Source organism: Osmia lignaria, chromosome 7 (genome assembly GCF_051020975.1).
Source record: "Osmia lignaria lignaria isolate PbOS001 chromosome 7, iyOsmLign1, whole genome shotgun sequence".
Classification (NCBI taxonomy): Eukaryota; Metazoa; Arthropoda; class Insecta; order Hymenoptera; family Megachilidae; genus Osmia; species Osmia lignaria.
Window position 1 is genome coordinate 9,893,651 of NC_135038.1, and position 21,590 is coordinate 9,915,240.

General features: G+C 36.7%; 1 protein-coding gene across 2 annotated transcripts in view; it reads right to left on the reverse strand.

The window, feature by feature from the left end:
• Positions 1-340: 340 nt before the first annotated feature.
• LOC117604353 (uncharacterized) overlaps positions 341-21,590 on the reverse strand; it is a 55,116-nt gene continuing 33,866 nt past the window's right edge. For both annotated transcript variants that reach the window (XM_034324313.2, XM_076689021.1), the window contains exons 4-6: positions 9,126-9,298; positions 2,661-2,864; positions 341-2,561 (exon numbers count right to left, since the gene is read on the reverse strand). In XM_034324313.2, coding sequence (XP_034180204.2) covers positions 1,824-2,561; positions 2,661-2,864; positions 9,126-9,298 — 1,115 coding nt within the window. In that variant the 3' untranslated portion in view covers positions 341-1,823. The remainder of the gene's footprint in view (positions 2,562-2,660; positions 2,865-9,125; positions 9,299-21,590) is intronic.

The window sequence follows — 21,590 nt, forward strand, 5'->3', positions numbered from 1 at the left end:
AAACTATTTTTTTATCATTTTTAATATTGCTTTAGCAATATGGCAATTAAAAATAAAATTCTAAGGGTGTCATTATATCACTTTTACTATAAAAATGTAAGTATTTGCCATTAAGTAAAATAAAAATATCGATAATATCTCAATAATATTTTCAAAGCAAAATTGAAAAATTTCAGATGTAGAATCCAAAATAAACATTAATATTTTATGAAATACCAGAACTGTCTAATTAACAAAATAAAATATTAATTTCACTTACTTTGTGCACGAATCGATGAAGGTAACTGACAAAGGGGATGAAGGATGAGGCGATGAAACAGATACAGCAGAGCAGAGCATGTTAGTCTTCAGAATAAATTAATATATTTGAAATGAATATACGGTAGATACTGTCTCGCATCCCAGATTTTATGGCATCTCGTAACATCCCATCTCTATCTCTTTTTTCTCCCACAAAGAGATTCCAAAACTCATCTTTGTACCGCATCTTAAATCTCAGCATCAGTCGCTGCCTAAAATCTTCGTCTCTCCTTTCTATATACCTATATACACGCGCATCAGGCGAAATCTCTATTGCTTTAAATAATATCCGCGATTCAACGAACACTGGGGTATCGGCTACGATCAATTAAATAAAACGATAATCGTCCGTATTTCGAGCTATTTACATTAAATTACAACACGCAGTCTGTCACTCTCTCACTCACACGCACAGTATGTACTTTCTTTTACGTTTCAACTTTCAATGTGAGAAAGGAAAAGAAAAGATCATCCGTGATTTATTGCACATGCTCGTTTCTATCCGTCACGATCGTCACACAGAACAAAGAAGGAATCCGATCACTCTGGACAGACTCAGAGATCGTTCACTCACTCGATGCAGATATGTCGAAACTGATATAAGCTTTTCTTTATTCAGTCAACGAGTTCGTATTCCTCGAATCACTGAATCGAGGACTAACGGATAGTCTTGCTTATCGTTCCTCTTCATCGAACAATGATACATGGATCAATCAAATATAAATCAGAATTTTTAGAAACGTTTAAAATTAATTTCATTTGGTAAAAAGAGATTTCTCAGTCAGCTGGAGTTTCGAAATTAGCGAATAACTCCGCTATTTTGTAACATTTTTATATTTATAAAATTGAAAAATTAGATTTTTCATTTATCAAACAGAATTCCTAAATTTTACCTTTTTTTAGACATCTCAGGGTGATGTACACCTGCGATTAAAGTAGGCTTCTCTAGGGGAAAATGGCGATATACGGGAAGCAGAAATTCTCAAAGTCCTAATTTTGACGATACTATTATTAAAACTGATTTAGAAACAAAATAATATGAAATGTTATAAAATTCAGTACATACCTGAAAAGTATGAAATATTAATTTTACAGGAATACCTAAGGGAAGAGGCAGGAGTTCGAGGAGGAGCAAAAATTCCAGAACTGTGAAGTCCATCGGGGGTGGGATGGGATGAATCATCATTTTCTTGTAGGAAGCCTACTATGCTCAACACTGTACAAACTGAAATGATTTTAGGATATAGATATTATTTTTCAAAAATATATTCACCAGAGGGGGTTGATTTCTTGCTAATTAAGCTATGCTGAAATTACTGTTAATCTGAAAAATAAATTAATTAATGAATTTCCAAAAAATTTCAATTTATATTTAACCGACTCTCCTAATACGATGTTACCCTAAACGTCACTCCATCGTCTCTCGTTGTCAATAATGTTTGTTAACTGGCCCATCGTTTCGTTGTCGAACAAACAAACTCGCGTCGCTTATCACCTGATAAATGACTCGATTTCTTGAATTACTACAGGGTGGAGGGTGAGGTTGGGACCGAGATCGGTGACGTGGGGCTACTCGACTCCCTGCCAGTCGACAGTGTAGGCGTGGACGCTCTGTATTCGTGCAACCCCGGTGTACTCGTTCTGTTATTATTACCGAGAAGACTGTCGATCGAAAATGGATTCAACCTCTTCCTTTCCTCTCTACCTTTCACAGACAAGTCTATGCTGCTGCTTTGAACCTCTTCCTCGCTGCTGTGTTGTCTGACGGACGTTCTACCAGGATTCCCGGCGTTGTTCGTCGTCTGACAGCGGACACCAGCCACGCTGTTCAGGTTCGCCAGTTCTCTTCTTCGTTCCGAAAGACTGAGACCCCAATGATGGATCCCCTGTTGATGATTCAGATGATCGAGGCCTAGACTGGAGTTCGGAGCTGGATTTCCTGGTATCTGGCTCATGGGTCTCCTAGGGTCGCTCGGTTCGTTGGCGGCGCTGGTCAGGCTGGAATAACACTCCCCATCCGCGGACCCATCCGCGACAGAATCCACCCTCTCGCTGCCGCTCTCGCTACAAGAATCTAGACCGCCGACCACGTCGATCTCCTCGTTCGCGTCGTTCCCGGAACCGGACACGCTGCTGCTCTCGTTGTTGCTCAACGAGTTGAAGGAACCACCCAGAGCGCCGTTTAGGGTGTTTCCACTGGACGCCGCGGCGCTACGCGACTCCCACTCGGCGCGCAGCGTCGACAGGTCGACGGTGATACCCTGAATTCAGAACGTGCTTCCTTTTATTTTCCCGATCGGAGGATCGATTTTTGATGTCCTTCAGGGTAATCAAGGAGCAGTGGAACAATTTTCACTTACCTTCGCGGCTAATTTCCTCTGCTGTCGTTCGAGAGCCTTCAGCAGTTTCTTCTGCCGCCTCTCCCGCTCCTTCCTTCTCAGCTCTTCAGGTGGAATTGGTTCGCCGCTGCAGCTCTGGGGATGAGCGTTGTGCGCTGGCCTCCCCGGGCCCTTCTTCGTATGCTCCTTTTTCCTCCACTTTGCCCTTCGGTTCTGGAACCACACCTGAAAGTAAATCAAATCGAGCGAATTTAATTTATTAATCTAAATTTAATAGTTTGTTACATTTGTTTTTCTGTAGTTTTCGTTTTATGGAGTCAATCAATTTCAAGTGAAATATCAAAATTACACGAAAGGAAAACAACGACCCCCTGGGATATCTTGATTTTAACAGAGAGTTTCAACCCTTTGTCCTGGTGGTCGCGTGAACGTTTGTGGCGCAAAGCCACGATTTAGAGACGGCGTGAATTTCAAGGGTGAAAGAAACACGGAAACAGGTGAAAGGGGTTGAAAACGCGGTTGAAAGGATGAAGACGTTAGTTGTGCTTGTGAACCAATATGTGGCGCTGTTCTCGTGCAACCCTGCAGATCAATACACCCCCGCCAACCCCTGATACGCACCCTTACGACTTCTCCACTTCTTTCCTTTTTCTCTTTCTTGCTTTCAAGAAAGCAAATTTATTTATGTATATTGACATTTTTGCAAATGCAACTTTATTCAATGATTAATAATGACCCGAACTTATAAAACGAATACAAGAATATTAACCTAAAACTAAATGTATAATCTTTTATTCAAAGGGTTTCATGTATTTAAATAATAATTCTCAAGGAAACTGTAAAATTATAAAAATGATAATAATATGAAATACAAAATTGAATTAAAATTGTGACTTTCTCCATGGTCCGCCGAATTCTTTTTCATTTTTTTTAACACGATTTGATGACATAAAATTATCACAAAAGTGCACTTATGGCACATCAAATTAAAGCTTAAACTCTGATAAAAATAATTACTTCAACGCGTTATTAATATTCCTAATATAAAACGGCGAAAATATAATAGAGTTAACATAATGGAACAGATACGAGATATAATAATCCAGGGTATTTAAAACAAAAATAAATGTGAATTATTGATAGCCTTTAAATTAATAAACCTGATACGCCTAAAATTCCGTCAAAACAAATTAAACTTTTCCTGTTCAAATCTTAACGAACTATATAGCACTATATAACCCAACTTTAAATAAATACAGTCACTGTTGTTCGATAAAGTATCATAATATTGCAAGAAATATCAGTCGCGGGTTCATCGTCGATTAAAATGTCATCACCGGAAATAATAAACAGCGTTAATTAGTTACGATGTACGCGAACATTCAATTTCGTTCGACCATGTAACTAATGATAATGCTCGCTAGCTATATGTATTCGTATATACATCAAATTTCTTTCAAAACCGCGATAAATATAGGTATGATACACATGTACAATCGTGGCGATAATTTGTAATCAGTGACTTCTGAGAACCCAAATGATAAAAATTTCATTTTTATCCCTAATCTTCAAGAAAATTCTGCTCCAAATTACACGTATAATTGTGACAGTTTTAATTAAATTACTTATTATTTTTACAATATTTCCAAGTATTTAATACGTGTATTTCTAATTAAAGAATTCTTTATAATACGAACCTTCGGTGTGCAAGAAACATGATTATAAATAACGAAAATCGAAAGGCTACTGTGAACTTGATCGTAATGTCCCATAAAATAAAGATCCTCCTTTTTTATTCTGGGAAAAAAGATTTCAGGTAATCAGGTTTCAACACGAAGTTTCGGTGTCTGCGCTCGTTTTAAACAGACTATAAGTGCGACGTAACCGGACAATTTTCACCATTATCGGGTAAAAAAAAAGGGAGAAGGTCGAACGATTTACAGCTGCATCACATTAAGTTGACGATCGGGGAACCTTGCTTCTCAACGTTATAGAGGCTATTCGTTAGAAATTATCGCCGTCTGATAACCGCTAACAAGCTATTCCATCGATTACCATGCGCTTTGACTAAACGTGTAACATCCTTTTTTTTCTGAATAAGCTGTTCCTTCAGAAAGTCTATAAAACGTCTTCATGGATATTCTTTACAGCTTCAGAAAATATGGGACGTATCTTTCTTCCCTAGATCCCCGACACGAGTAATAGAAGTAATTAGTTGAAAACCATCTGGAGATGATTTATTTAAGTGTTATCTGAGATACTTCTAAAACGAGCAAGTTTAGAAAGGTACCTTGACTAATTTCCTAAACTAGTCATTATTATTGTTCAGATAAAATTGACGTTGATTTTTATAACTTTCATTGGAAAGAATTAATGATGCCATTTGGTTGAAATGAAAACAGAAGAAATTTGATACTCCGATAATTACCACGAGACTGGTCTAATTAGTATTCCGTACTGGTTGCTTGGTTTATTGCACCGTCTCGATTCGTATGCGACGCAGGTTAGCGGACGTGCGTTTTGTCGAATCGATTTATAATGATAAAACAAGTACTCGTAAAACGCGAAATCCTTGACTGATTATTAATTACTTCTAATAATCCTGTAGAGATTAGTTTTCGTGCGATATACATCTCTACTGAAATTCAAGGTTTTCAATTATATCTATTTGCACTTTGAAATACTAAAAAAATCTGAAAATTTAATATTTTATACATATTTTGTCGAGGAGTGTTAATTAATTGAAAATTAATAAATTTTAGAAATTTTAGAGAGGGTCCCTTTCAACACATTTATTTTTTAAAAGATTCCAGGTACGCTAGTTTGGGTACCCGAGCCTCGGGTCGGGTAATAATCGACAGGGATCGAATCGGGTGAGCTTGGGCTTCAAGATGATATTTGAGTTCCCATTTTATACCAAAATTACGGGTACCCGAACAAATTTATGTGTTAGACAAAACTTCTAAGGTTCCGCCTGATAAAAATTTTAAACTCAATTTCAATCCGAATTTTCGGATACCCGTACAACTCTAAAAAATTCCAATACTTGTCCCCTATACACTAACCTGTTTTTTAAAGTAAAAGTTATGCTCCATCGACATATTTTTTATCGCAGTTGGGAAATTCCTCCTGCTGTTTCATCGATCGGCAATTATTCGACGATGCTAACGAAGTGGATCAAAGAGGACCAGTTCTGACACAAGGTCATAAAAGATTTTTCAAAGAAAAAAATGAAAAAGTACCAGCTGTTCTTGTCGTTCTTGGGTGAAATTGATTCTTAAACAGCTTCCCCCACCCTCTCTGCTCCCATGTTTTATTCATTTCCTTTTATAATCACGAAGTACGACAGCGTCGAGGTTGTTCGACAATTTCGAATAAATATGATAATGATAGCGCCAGATCATCGAACAACGATCCGGCAATAAAACACCATGGTGGTTCATTTGAATGTAAACGAACGGTGAACAGAGAAAATGATTTGATTCTAGTTGGTTGTTAATAAAATTTTTCTTTGATATTATTTCTTAAAAGTACTCGGGGAAATAATTATTCCACGAATAATAATACCAGCAACATTTTACGAAGTAATTTACGTGTTTCCTACTTAATTAGATGAATTATCTTTCACATATATGCAGCATGTAATAACAATTTAATTGAATAGATTGTTTCTTATTTGCCCAGGTAATTGGTACGTGTTCAACTCATTCAACTGGATATCCGAGGAAAATGGAAATAACTTAGCGAGTGTTTTATATGAAAATATTAAGAAGATGAATCCAATCAATTTTCATGTATAATATGAAATAAAACTGATAATATTGAAACATTTTAAAATTTATAAAATGCATCAATTCTAATTACTGTCGCCATAGGAGTTTCCAACCTCTCATTTGAAAGATTTGGAGAGATAGAAATGTATCATTTTCATAAACTATGATGGTGGAAGAGTGGCACAAGTACGCTTTAAAATCAATACTAAAATCTACTGTATAAATTTCCTCCAAATCAAATACAAATTAAAATTTTTCGAAAGAATAATTGCATTAAAATTGTGGCTCTCTCCACGGTCCGCGTTAAAAATTCAAAGTGAATCCCGGACAGTTGCAGATGCAAGAAAAACCGAATGAATTTGTCAAGATACCGATCGTTTCGAAAACCGACACCCCCGCACGAGAAGACATGCGTCGGGCTTCTTTCGGCTTCCAGTTGACCGTGTCGAACCGTGTCGTTTTATCTGTTCGTGACAATATTTTTTAAAAGCTTCCACTAGCATCCGTAGGGGTTATCTTTCGTAGGGATCAACTATCTAATCTGAGGACTGTACCCTCCGAACAGAGACACCGGCTGCATGACATCGTGTCACCACCAGCACGGGTTATCTTTGCATCGCTCCTGTCATCAAGGTCGCACAATTTTCGTCCCCGCAAAAGGGATGAGTTTCGTTTGACGGGAATACGTTTATTCGAATCGCGCGACTTTCGACGCGGAGATTTCAATGCCTGGCTTCGAGCGACGCACAATTCTCCGCGATATTTTATTTCTTGTTTATAATTTATTTATGGAATATTATAATCCGAAAATTCGTAATTGTTTGGTGTGCACTGTTAAGAAAATAGGCAGCTTTATATGAAGAATCGTGTAAATCGGTAATGAATTCGAGTTAATCAAATACCGTCTCGATGAATAAGTAAATTATTTAGCAAACATAATTGATGCGAGGAGGTGTTCATACGAAGATGATATCAGTGCAAAGTGAGCAATGTGAGCCGGCACATGGCACCCGAAGCGTGTCTAAGCGCATAAATATAAATATCTTATCGAGACGAGGAAATATAAGGGTGGATTCACGTCCGATGGGCCGTGAAATTGAGGGTCCACCCTTCGTTGGTCCCAGTGAAAGACAACACCCTGCCGTGTTCGACCGTCTGGGTGCACATACATATATCCAAAGATGTATCGAAACCTTTCATATTTTTATTGTCAATTTTTTTGCGAAAAAGAAAATGGTAAAAGTACCACGAGAAATTAAAAGAAATTAAATGAAGAAACTGGAACGGGATTGAGTAGAATTTTGAAGCGGAAAGAAATATCTGTTTGTCACGATTCAGGTTGCAAATAAAATGTGGAAATTAAATAATGCAGCGTTAAACGGAAACACGCGGAACCACCGTGCGTGGTTTTCAAAAATATGAGCTGTCAATTAGTAGGAAAGCATCGCAGATTATTTGAGAAACGACTGCCGTGCATGGAAACGTTTAATCGCATTACATTCGGTGTTACGTGCGATTCCATGACTTTCAAACGATTCGCGTGGCTCGCCGATTTATCCGGGCATCGAGCTTCCGGGCGAATAAATTAAAAATAATGTCCTTTATTTTTATTTTTATCCCGTGAAATACGAGAGGGACGCGTTACGTGCTGAAGAAGTAAAAAAGAAAACAGTCTCGTCCAGCGATAACATTAAAAAACGTTTTCCCACGATATCGATTTCCTGTGCCTGACAAATTACTCCTACTCATGAAACGCACCCGATTTGAAAAATTATAGCTCTTAAGGAATTCGAGATTTTAAGGGGAAGTAAATTATAAGATATCGTCAATGTTTGTTTTTAAGGTTCACGAATTTAACGGAGGTGTGCGAGGACAGGAAAATTTCGGGTACCCGATGAAATGACTTTTCCTTTACCAGAAAGATTTCATTTCTTTCTCCGCCCAGAAATCCTATAGATATCTAAATTTCGTTACAAACTCTTCTCCCCCATGGAAGATACCATAACGAAAGGACCGATGTCCATATAAAGTTCGGTTCATTATTCAAATGGACACGGTCGACAAGTCGAAGCAACCGGCCCCAAGATAGATCTTCCTCGGCTTACTACCCTCCAACACGTTCGAATAGGATACCGCTCGGTCTTTCCTGAAGTAACCGCATTCAAAATCGAGCAGATGGACTAACTACCCCCGAGAGACTGGCTCAAGGGCCGAAGGATTCGAGATCAAACCACCCCCGTCGTCTGTCGGGCATCAACCCTCGAAAAATGACGGTGAACTTGCCATAAATTCCCGCCTATCGCTACGACGATCTGGGATCGCAGATAAAGGCTACACGAAACATGAAATCGGCTGAAAATAAAGCTGCATTTTATTCTTTATGCGTGTCTTTTCGAGAGGGTGGAATTATTGTACGATTTTGTAATGATTGCGACTTACAATAATGTGTTCATTGAAAGAGATTAATTTACAATTGTTGAGACATGAATTCTTTTGGAATATAAATAAAGTTTTTTAAAAAAAATTTTCGAAAAATTTCGAATCAGAGAATTAATATATTCGTCGAATATGATTTTATATTATATTTAGGTGAAACTCTGGAATTTTTCTTGTTGCCTTCTTTCTTTTATTGGATCGTTCGAAAGGATTATCTCTGATGATTCAGGTGGTGAGTTTTGAAGAAAAATAAGAATATTAAAGAGAGTCTACTCACGGCCACGCGGCTCTCTTTTAGCTCGAGTCTCAAAGCCAGAGATTCTCGTATAAACACATCAGGATAATGATTCGTGAGAAATGACCGTTCCAATTCCTCCAATTGCCAGCTATTGAAGTTGGTCCTGCTTCTCCGCCTTTTGCTCCCACCTTCGTCGGATTCACCGTCACAGCCTGAAAATTATGAACACGTCGATATTATTACGTTTGTCGCGTACATAAAAGAATTCAGTTAGCGGGAGCTCGATTTTAAAGCTTTCAGCTTCTTATTTTAGAAAAAAAATTCTGAATCTATTATAAGAAACGTTCGAACGCAATGTTTAATAAATTCAGGAATAATGTGCAGTTGGAAATAACGAAAGCGTATCTCATTTTCAAGAAGAGATTCTCAAGATTTTCCCTTTATACAGTATTGAAAAATAGATTGGATTTTTAAAAATGTAAAAATTCAACACGTTAAACAAGTTGCTTAGAAAGCTTCATTGTCGATGTAATTATAGTTTCTCTTGAATTATACTAATTAGAACTTGTCAAGCCTCGAATTCTTATTAAATACGTAATAATGTTAATAGGATATTAATATATGCTTTTCACATTCCTACAATAAATAAAAATAAGAATTGCGTTCGTACTTTCATCTCCAACATAAATGATTGCTAATCAAATTTTTTAAAAATATGTTTAATGCAAAATAAGGAGATTCGAAAATTCGGATCAGGAACTTTTTTCGGGTCCGGTCGGAATTTCAAAAATCTGTCCAACACATAAAGTTCGGGGACCGCACATCCCTAAAAATCACCCAACATATAACAAAAGAATATTCACTCTTCTTTCTATTAAAAATTATTATTCATAGAACGTTAATGATTCCATAAGAAAAAAAAGAAAATCCGAAGATCTCTAATAACTCAATTCGATCGTTCACAACAGGGAGACCGGTAATTGCGGAAGCTGGCAGTTTCCATGAGAAAACGGAAGCACGAGAAAATCGAGAAGCTTATCAGAATTGTCCGAGCCATCGTATCATCCGTTCGCGATCGTCTCGTTGCAGATAAAGCTAGGAAACTGAATCCCGGCATATTGAATAAACATGGAATTTCAGTGATTTTACGAGGACCCTCGTCTACCGTGGCTTCCTATCTGACGCAGGAATCTGCGGGATCCACGATTGTTTTGGCAGACTTGGCGTACGGGAACGGCCGCAGATACTTATGCTAATACGCGTAGCAAAGGAATTGAAAAAAGATCGGCAATTATGATTGACTCTGCAATAGAACGATCGTTATCTCCATCGCGAAATGAAATAACACGAGATGGAACATTTCCGGAGATCGAGATTGCCCGACAGAAGAAACGAGTTACCAACCTTTCGGTCTGTACGTTTCATTTTCTAGTGGAAGCACCGATGAAATTGTTAATAAATGGCTGATGTAATTGAGAATTCTGGTATTAATATTGTAGATATTATGGAACGATGCGAGATAAGATCTAATATCCTACAGGCAATAAAATTTCCAATTTTACTGGAAATTAGTAATCTTCTTTTCCTAAGGATTTACAAAGTAGCAATGGAAAAGGTAGAAATATTCATTGAAACTTCTTCATATTTACTTTCTTTACATTATCGAAGATTTATTTTTAAAAATTATTTTCAAAAACACAGAAGCGCGGGAAAATATTCAAATTTGAGATAATAATTAAGGGGGCGTAATGCTACAGTCATGGAATTAATTTGTACACTTCATAATTGGTATTGGAAGCATCGATATTAATATTTTTTTATAATTCTTCAACTATCATATCAATTTTTCTCGGTTCATATCCGTGGCATGTTATTATAGGAAACGACTCTCAAGATTGATAGATAATACAGGTAACATGTTAAATAATTTATGAGGGAACGGGATAAACAATTTTCACATCCGGTTCGTTCACTGACCACTTTCATAGCGACACAATCATCTTTCTTCGTCGAGGAGGAAGCTCTATCGTACTGATAATGAACCTGACACGATGATAATGATTTTATAGCAAGAGCATATCTAGCTAACTACTAAACCTTCAGACAGCGGACCATGAAGAGATTCCCAAGTATAATGATAACTTTAGATTAATATCTTTCCACATACATATAACGGTTAACTAACTACAAATTATTTATATATTGTTAAATATAAAAATAAAATTTCTTTAAATTTTATCGCAGTACTGGAAGTGTTAAAATAAGAATCGAAACCATGGCACATTTTTTTAATTCATCAAGAATTATGCTCTTGATTTTTAAAAGAATATGTTTATTATTTAAAATACTAAAATTGAAGCGTATTGTAAAAACCGTAGCAGCTATAATACGTATGTTTGTCACAGGAAAGCTTCGTAAACGTTGGTTCCTCCGTAATCACGACCTGCTCGCCTTCTGACAGATTATGAATACAAATTACCCTCGGCGCCAACATAATTTTAATGCTAGGGTAATTTATTGCGATCGCATCCACTACGGAGTCCGGAGTTTCCATTGGAAGCTCGTCGAAGAGCTAGTGTTTAAGCTAATTGTCGTTGCACGTGAGAAGCAATCTTCAATGAGATCGTCCAACGAAACGTCTATCTTCAACCCTTAGGTGAATAATAAAAATATTATACCCTCGAGAAGGGGGCTGGAATCGTAAGAATGACACCATGATTTACGAATCATTTGATAAAATCACTGTTCTTCTATGGTGTACATAAATGTTTATCAGAGACTCGTTAAATAATGACCACGTTTACCATATAAATCCCTGATACTCGCAATTACTTGAAACGGTCATTCTGCGAAACGATGATGATCTCTCGCGTTTCGCGGCAATTTGCACTCCCGATGAGACACTCCCCCTCTTTTAAACGTAATCGTGCCAAATTACTCCGAAGATACTTCAAACTTCCGTGAAATTAGCGTGAATGGATAATATACTTGGAAATGTTGTAATGATTGAAAGTAATACAATATACTGATACATGAGTTGTAGCAAATGAGTATATTACACGTTAGGGATTTATTAAGTGGATCATTTTTCAGAGCTTTTCACTTTCAATTTAACTGTTAAATTTATAGCAGGTGTCAGGTTGATTTATTTATTTAGGGAGAAAGATTTCATCATTCACAATTTTACAGATTCTTACGTTAATTCTAGGGGTGCACGGGTACTCGAAATTTTGGGATTGGACGGGTACCCGAGTTCGGGCCAGTTCGGAATTTTTAAAAATGAAATCATTTTTTAGTAGAAAAATCGTCTCCATTTTAATTGAATTTTTATAAAATCCCTGTAGCAGTAATTAATTAATTAATTCATTGGAAAGCATTAAGCTACAATGTTCCTAAAGGCGAAGAACAGTTTTGCTTGCAGCTATTTAACAGCAATTCTTCAAACCGCCACCGTGTACACCTGGATCGGTTATTTATTACCGAGTATAGATTATCAATAATGAGCAAACCGATCAATACGCATGATAAAGTGAACACAAAGAGAAAAGATGTAGGACAGAGCTAATTGTTGGATTAATAGCGTCTAATTACGCTGATTAATGGACGATTTTTTGTCATGGCCATATTTACGACGACACTATCGCCGATTGGTAAATCTTAATTGGCTAAGAAGTACCGAAAGGGTTGGAAGATATCGCGATGACCCGTTGCTGTAAATGGCAGCCGGACCAAAGGTGTGCGTTTGATCGAAGAACAATTTGTAATCTGTTGCCAAAAGCACGCTTTAATCGCTGTAGAATCGCGAGAACGATCTCGGTTATTGTTCGAGTCGATGCTTCAAGGCAACACTGATCTTTTACTTTCTTTTCATTCTTCTTTTTCCATGCGTGGCGATTTCTACGATTCATTGTTCCGTCTCGATCGAACGACGTCGATTTGCTAAACCTTGTTAGGAAGCTGAAGGATCCGAGAAAAACTTGGGTTTGAAGCAATTAATTAACTCTCGGATGGCGAACCATGGAGAGAGGTCCAATTTAAATTAAAATTTTCTATTTTGTATTATATTTTAATTTTTTCACTGCTCTTTTAATATTATTCTTCCAATCTTTAAAAATTATAAACTTAACTTTAGGTTAATATTACAATTCACCTAGGTTTCGCTGTTCAAGGGTTAATTAGTATTTGAGAAGCCCCATTAATTCTTAAGAAATTCAATCGATGCTATGTTATATTTCAACCTAAAATTAAACATTTAGACCCTTTACAGTAATTTAGAAATAATATATGCTTTGAAGGATAGAATTATTATTTCTTTTACTTTAAATTAATCTGTGCAAGCTCAGAAATGCTCCGTCCTCAAAGGGTTAAGTTTATTATAGAAAATATAATATTTCGTACACAAGAGTGTTGAATATTTGCTAATGGATAGCACTAAACAGTAAGTTAGATGATTCATTAATTATTCCAACAAAGAACCAACCAGACATCTTGTATTCAGAAAATTGATGAGATATTTATGCAGTGATTTTCAATAGCCTTTAAGCTTTAAATTGATATACCATAAATGTCACTTCGCAATAATTTTATGCCATGAAATTATCATAGAAGTTCTACGTTTCAGAATTTTATATTTTTAGCATCTGAACGATTTCGATCAAGTTAATTACTAGGTGTACAAATTAATTCGGTGCCTTTTCTTTATTTTAATTAAAGATTTATTTTTAAAAAGCCATGGTAATTCCAATTATTGAAATAATCGTTATTATTATTATGTTGTCTTGTCACTTTTAAAATATTCAAAACCGCGGGAAAATATTCAAAATAAATACATTGATTAAGAAGGTGTAATACTAAAGGCACCGAATTAATTTGTACACCTAATATTTTGTGCCCTAAACCAAAAATGCACCGATCGAATGCAAATGGTTCTAAAAATTGTGCTCTCTGAATAAATCAATGACCAAAGAGGAAAAACAAAATAACACGAGGAAGGTTTTTAAGAAACCTTCTTTTCCAAAAGCACTTACACGTGTCGACGTTATTAACATCCCTAGCGAAGGCTGATTTGCGGTAATAATAATGAGAACGAGCGGCTCGGAGATTACAAAGCCCTGGCGAGAAAAAAACAAAGTCGAACGTGCCGACCAATAGAGACTAAGTGGCAATTCTTGGTCATTTCTGCCAATTCGGCCAACAGTGTCTGGCTTTTTTCGTTTCCACACGCTCCACAGAAATGAGACATCCGTATTCCGAGAGAAGGGAGAAAAGTGAAAGAAAAAGGAAAAAATGCATCGTCCACGGTCGCGTGCGTCGTTAGAGGGCCCAACATGGCCGGAACGTATCATCATGCAATTACGCCACGCTAAGAACGTGGACGTTCGTCGCGTATGCAACCTGGAGAACGTCATAAACGCGCACGAAACGCGCGCAAACGCGCCGATCCGCTTCGTCCTTCCAATAATAATCGATCCTCGATCCCACGGGGCCATGACGTTCCATGGTTTTCTGCAATTTCAGCGAAATTACTCGGCGCGATATCGAGATCACTCGAATACCTCTCTCCGGAGATTAGCGAGCAAGGTTTCTGATGCGAAATTAGTTAAATTAATTATTATACCTGTGATGCTAAATTTATATATCAACTTACTATTTCTATTTGAAGATATTGGATTGAAAATTTTCCAGTTATATTAATTTATAGAGGTGTGCTAGATCCTGAAAATATCGGGTCGGTTCGATAACGCATCTAATTCAATCTGAGCTGATTAAAATAATTTTTCACCCGATCCGAGTAGCGGATACTTGAAGCTTTTCATTATTTCAAAACAATTCAAGCATAAACCTTTAAGAACATATTTTTCGGGTATTATTCTTTAAGAAGATTCATAAAAAGAAAAATTATCCTTCCGAATGAGAATACTCCCCCTTAATTTAATACCTTGCAAAGCATGAGAAATAAAGTTTGCAGATAATAAATTTTATTCAACATCGTAAAAAAGTCTCTGATACTAAATTTCAATATATAAACTCCCGATTTCTGCTCGAATATATTAAGATATGAAATTTCCTGGTTATAGTAATTTAATGCTGTGAAATAGAATTTTATTGAACATCATGTTAAGAGACTTCTATGAAACACTTTCTTATTGTCGAAATAATCGGGAATGCACTATTTTATTTTTATTTTTATTGTCATGAAGGATAAGACGATGTAACCGTGGCAGTTAAATAATGATTGACATCTGTAAAGCGTACACGTTAAAGCCGCAATTAAATTGAAATTACTGATGCACGCCGAATCGGTGAACGCTTTTACGTATTTACATGCGATCCAATAGTTGACTTACTTCATACGTGCAATTGACGATTTTAACGTCAGAACCGGTGATACCTTGATATGATATACCTTGGAATTTTATTAGTCAAAGATGAAGGCAAAAGAAAAACCGTGTTTTTATTCAAGTAAAATCGTTCTGACATTTCGTATAATATCACCACGTAGTTTATAGTTGAAATAACTCCCACGATCTCTCATATTACAAACGTGGTAGTTGAAATTTTCTTCAAGTTATTCTAAAAATAATTATACTACTCCTCCATTAATTACGCTCGTCATTTTGTAATATGAATTTTTAATAATATATAAAACAGAGAATCTCAGATATTTTAATTAAAAATAAAAAAACCTGAATAAATATCATCTATTTTTTTTTCATTTCCACCGTCGATAAAAATGATCAATAAATTTTCATTTTATTGAATTCTGCTGATTAAGAAAATTTTTTATTCCGATGATATATTTCTTACAAACATGGTAACACTTTCTCCCTCTTTTTATCCTTACAGTAATGTCTTATTTCGAAATGCGAGCAGCGAATAAACGACAAACGTTTTGTTTGATTGTTGAGAAAAAGCGTTCGAAAGCAGCAATTCGAGGGAATTATAATAATTACCTTGCTCTCCGTCGGACACATTAACCGTAATAACAGCGTCTGTGTGTAGGCTGTCGTTTAATAGCATTAACGAAACTTTAATTCAACCGATATAAAACCCCTCCTGAAATTGCCCTTCTTCATGAAATCCTGATGAATAGCGCGATTAATTTCGTTCAATTGTTAAACAGGGTAGCGCCTTCGAGTTTCCGTCTCGTCCACCATTATCTCTTCACGTGCGCTCGTTAATTACACGGTGCGCGAACTGAAATTGAAGAAATTATTTACGTGAACTTTCCAAACCAGACTTCTTATTTCTGACAAGTTCGTATCCGCGTGCAGCTGAATTCGCAGCTGAATCAGATATTATATTATTAAATACTCTGTGTTTAATATAACATTTTCAAGTTTAATATATTATGAGTATAAATTAATTCGGTGCTTTTAGTATTGCTATCTTAATCATAATTTTAAATTTCAATATTTTCCCGCGCCTTTGTTCATTTGAAAAGTGACGCGAAAATATGATCATGATTTCAAATACAAAAATGATACAATTTTATCTCCCTTTTCCCTTCCAACTGGAAGTTTAGAAGCAGCAATATAACGTGACTCTACTGTATTTTAAAGTACATAAAATAAAAAAAATTATAACAAAATTAACAAAAAAAATTGATATTTTATGTTTGGTAGATGAAAAGTTAACAGAGGGCACGATTTATCAGTTAATAAAAGAAAGCGATCGGTTGGTTCTTATTGAACGACGTAACCTGTAATTAAAAGCGTAATTAAGAGGAGGTCGAATACACGATACGCGTGGAATATTTCTGCATCTTGATTTTCCCCTTGACGCTTTTATAATGACATTAAACTTAATAACCCGGCTTTTATTCTCCAACCCATACATTGTACCAGCTTAATAATCGCGTGAACGTGACGATTCTTAATTAAAAATTTTAATTGAACATCGCATCGACACTCTTCAACGTCATCTTCTGATGAAATTAATTAGGAAAAAAATTACTGATTTTTTCTTCTGAGGAATATTGGAAAAAGAAAATGATGAACTTCGGATAAAATTTTTTTTTTTTTTCGATCCGGATGTAATGGTATTCGATTCAAGGAAAATCTGTGGTCAAGTTGAACGGTTGCACGTACTTTAACAGCATTTACAACGTATGTAATTTAGAAGTGAATTCGAGTTTCGTAATCACCGGGTTGGCGAGCACCATCGGACCAGTTTTGTCCACGGCGCAACCCTCCATTTAGAGGGTAGTCTCTTGTTAAGTGAGAGTCAACGACGTCATTAGCGTTAGGAACGACATTCTGGCACCCGTGAGACCGCCACTTTCAGCTCAGATGCAGCACGAATTTTCTACGCCGCCTCGTCCGTGTACAAACTTCTTCATGGTCTAAACACTTCAACCTACTTGTCTGACTTATAATGATTAATCACAGGGTTAAGAAATATCCCACCGTGTTATTCGGTAAATTCGTATGAAACTCATCAACGACTTCGTTGCATACTTCTTCTGGCATGTCTGACATTTTTGAATAAATCTCTTAAAATTGGGGTCTAAGAAATTTCTAACAGTTCACCTTGATCTCCATTATTATTTTGGGGCACAGTATTTGGTAATGAGTAACACTAAGGTGTAAGTTGAATGACTTACGAAGAGTCAGCCATTTTGCATTAAGAATAATTGATAAAATCATTATGCACCCGTTTTCATTAATTTTTAAGCTTTAAATTGACACAGCATAAGTGCCATTTTTAGATACTTTTCTGTCATGTAATTATCCAACAATACAATATTTCCTTAATTAAGTTGGATGATTTATTAAGCATCAGTCATTTTGTACTGAGAATAATTGATGAAACCTTTATGCAGTCATTGTCGTTAATTTTAAACCTTTGAATTGACATAGCGCAAGTGCCATTTTTAGGTACCTTTCTGTCATGAAATTATCCAACAATCCAACATTTCCTTAATTAAGCTATCACGCTTTCTCGATACCGCGAAGCGTTCATTCATCAATAGCAAAGGAGAATAACCGTGAACAGGAAAATAAACTACGGCAAATGAAATTACAAGTGATCTAAATCCTGAACTTCCTCTGCTTCGACGTTTCACGAAGGAACATTTTAATTAAAAGCCACCGCTCGGCCAACTCGTTCGGCCGGCAATCGACAATTAATTTCCAACGGCCGGCCATCTTACACGCTCGTATACACAAACGGCTCGCGATATCTCGTACACACCGAAAACATTAATATAAACTTAATTACCGTGGTGTTTAACGGACTGAAGGATCCCCGAGCATTAGATCATTTCTCCACCTTTGCCGTCGTGGACCAGAATCGTGGCTAGCCTCCTACGGGGCCCCGCTCCGCACGGGGGTATCCCAGGGAAAAGAGGGTTAATAAAGTAATTTAACCGGCGCGAGAGAGTGATAAAGTGCCGCGAGCAAAAGGGAAGACGGAACGAGTTCCAACGAACAAGAAAAAAGATAAAAAAAGCAGAGCGAAAAGCCGAAGGACTCGGGTTAAAGAGAGACCGAGGGTTGAAGATATATGCGTATAGAAAGAAAGAATTAAAAGCAGAGAAATGGAGAACTGGAGATGGTAAAAGGAACAGAGAAAAAGAGATAATAGAACGAACTGTAGATGACTGTAAAGAAAATTGAAAGAAGATGTAATAAGTGATTAAAAAAAAAAAAAGAAGAAATAGAGCGTTAAACGGAAGCAGCGAAAAAAATGTAAGAAGACAATGAACGGATCGAACAGAAATGAAAAGGAAGGAAAACAATGGCAATTCGTTGGAGACGCAACGGCAAAAGAGAGCAAGGAAAATCACCTGCAGGGATAACAGAAGGAAAGTCCGATGAAGATAGAAGCAAAAAGGAAAGAGAGAAGGACAACGAACAAGATTATTAAGCTGTAAGGCGTTAACTGGCATAAGGCGTCGGTAGGTGGATACGTTGCTTGCGTGCCAGACTGACTGCATTTGCATCTAGACGCCATCAATCCTCCTGACGCCCGGTTACAGTGCCCCGTACCTCGCCCCACCAACCCTGCGAGCAACCCTTCCAGCCCTTCCCATCGACCTATTCCGCACGATGCCACGGTGCTCGAACGATCTTGAATTAAATATCGAGAGTAATATAAGAGAAGCCGGTCCAAACCGATCGCTCCTTGCCCGACGATCCTCGAGTGTCCATCATTTTTTATAGTTCATACCAAAAGACCTTTTTACAAATACGGCATTTCCTTCATAAATATATATGAAAGAATGATAGCACGAAAAATTTTCAGTCAGAAATCGTGGAATCGTTATGGTTCAGAGGGAAAGCAATTGAATGTGATAAATAAGATGAATTAGAATAATAAACAGGGCTATTTAACGGTCAATCGAGGGTAGCCATTATGGTAAATTAAAGCGGACGTTGTCGAAACAACTGCTTCGCACCTGTCGATGGAGCATAGTTCCGTTCCTTCGGCAACGAGACCGACCCCTCCTTTTTTCTCCCGATCTTTTTAATTAGCTTTCTTCGGTACACGGTATTTTGCCGACGTCTTACAAGGTGTCGTGTGCCGCAATACGTTTCGAATCTAGATTAGTTGCCGTTCGATCAACGATAAGATTTCCGATCGAACGCTTTAAATCACACTGCTCGTGACTAAGAAATTCCCGAATTTCGGGGTAATAAATTTTCGAACCGACGGCCATCTGGAAGCTTTAATTGATATAACAGCTCGAAAGGAACGTGTCATCAGTTAAGTACACTTATCAATATTTTCTTTTTAACTGCTTTTCAATTTACGTTTGATTCATTTATGAAGAACAAGTTGACTGATACAACGATTTCGAAGCAAATTTAATTGTTAATTAAATAAATCAATACACTTTCTCACAAAAAACCATTTCGACCAAATAAAACTAGTGTTGTTTAAAATTTAATTTTCATTAGACCTCGATATCTCTTCGAACTCAATTCCCATTTATCATTATCTTCTTAATAATCTTCACGAAACATTGTTGGAAAAAAGGTAAATTATTATCGTGGCAGCAATTTTCCGCGATTTTCGTGGCGGTCTATTTCGTCGAGGTGCACGGTGCAAAAGAGAGAAGAAAGAATAGCGGGAAGGAAGGAGCTACGAAAAGGCACGAAAGGAAGAACCCGGGAAGAGAAAGAAGAAAAATAAAGGCCGACAGCAGCTCGTCGAACAAGGTACGAAGCCACGTAAAAGGGTCTTCGCATAATATGGGTAGCCCCGGTATCGGCGGCCTGCTGGCCGATAAGGAGCTTTTTCAGATACGATCTACAACCAGGCCGGTTAATTATATATTAATACCTTCGCGTGCAATCCTTGGCTGCGTATAGCCAGCATTAAGAAGCCAGGAACCCCTCCGGGGGTGGCTCTGTGCAACGTAATGCATGGGAAGAGGAAACGAAGCCACTCTTACCAGAAGATTGGCAAGAAAAAGGGAACCAGATAAGGAACTCTTCAACAGAGTCTTCCTACGTTTATTATAATTCATATTTTTGATAATATTTAAATTATATTTTTCTTCAATTCACATTCAATTTCATATTTGACCATCCTGATCAAAATAATCTACCAACAGTATTTCTACGTTTATTATAATTCATATTTTCGATAATATTTAAATCATACTTTTCTTTTCAATTCACATTCAATTTCATGTTGGAAAATCCTAATTAAAATAATCTACTAATAATTTTTCTATATTTATTATAATTCATATTTTTGATAATATTTAAATCATACTTTTCTTTTCAATTCACGTTCAATTTCATGTTGGAAAATCCCAATCAAAATAATCTACCATGTTAATATGGATATTAATAAGTATTAACACGTCGACTAGCGTGAAGGTTATCAATGATAATCACCTTATAATTAATAAGAAAAATAATTTCCTATACCATTATTTCAGTCGAAGGAGTGGTTCACTCAGAATGACTATAAAAAGATTCGATCTTCAATTGCCTGTGAGGCCATAAAAAGATTCAATGAATCTAAATCTGTTTAACGGAATTGTTTAACGGAAACGATCGCGAAACACGCGCAACACGACGGCGATGTATGTAAAGGCAACAAGAAAATATCCCTGCTTTCTTTAACGAGATCTGAACAACGATCCGTTTAACCTTTTGATCGATCCAAGATTTACGCGCGATCGTTTCGGTTAATCCTTCATGGGAATTAGAATTCTTCATTTTTATTCGATGAGTCACTGGATTAAGAGCGAAATAATTGTTTCGATCGTGTGTTAAATCCGACGAAAATTATAGTAACACGTCGAGATACGAATCGCGATAGCGCGCCGCTTAACTCGAATATATATGAAGTGTTAATTTAAAAATCTTTAATTAGCATGTTCGACGAGTTTCCCCGTGATTTCGCCAACAGATTAACCCTACCGCCTCGTGAGATCATTTCAGCTACAGGTCGGTGTAATCTAATGGAAATAGAATTATTATCGCGGTCGCGCCTTTTTTCCTCTTCTCTTCCTTTTCTTTTCCCCGCCAGAGTCGATACGCA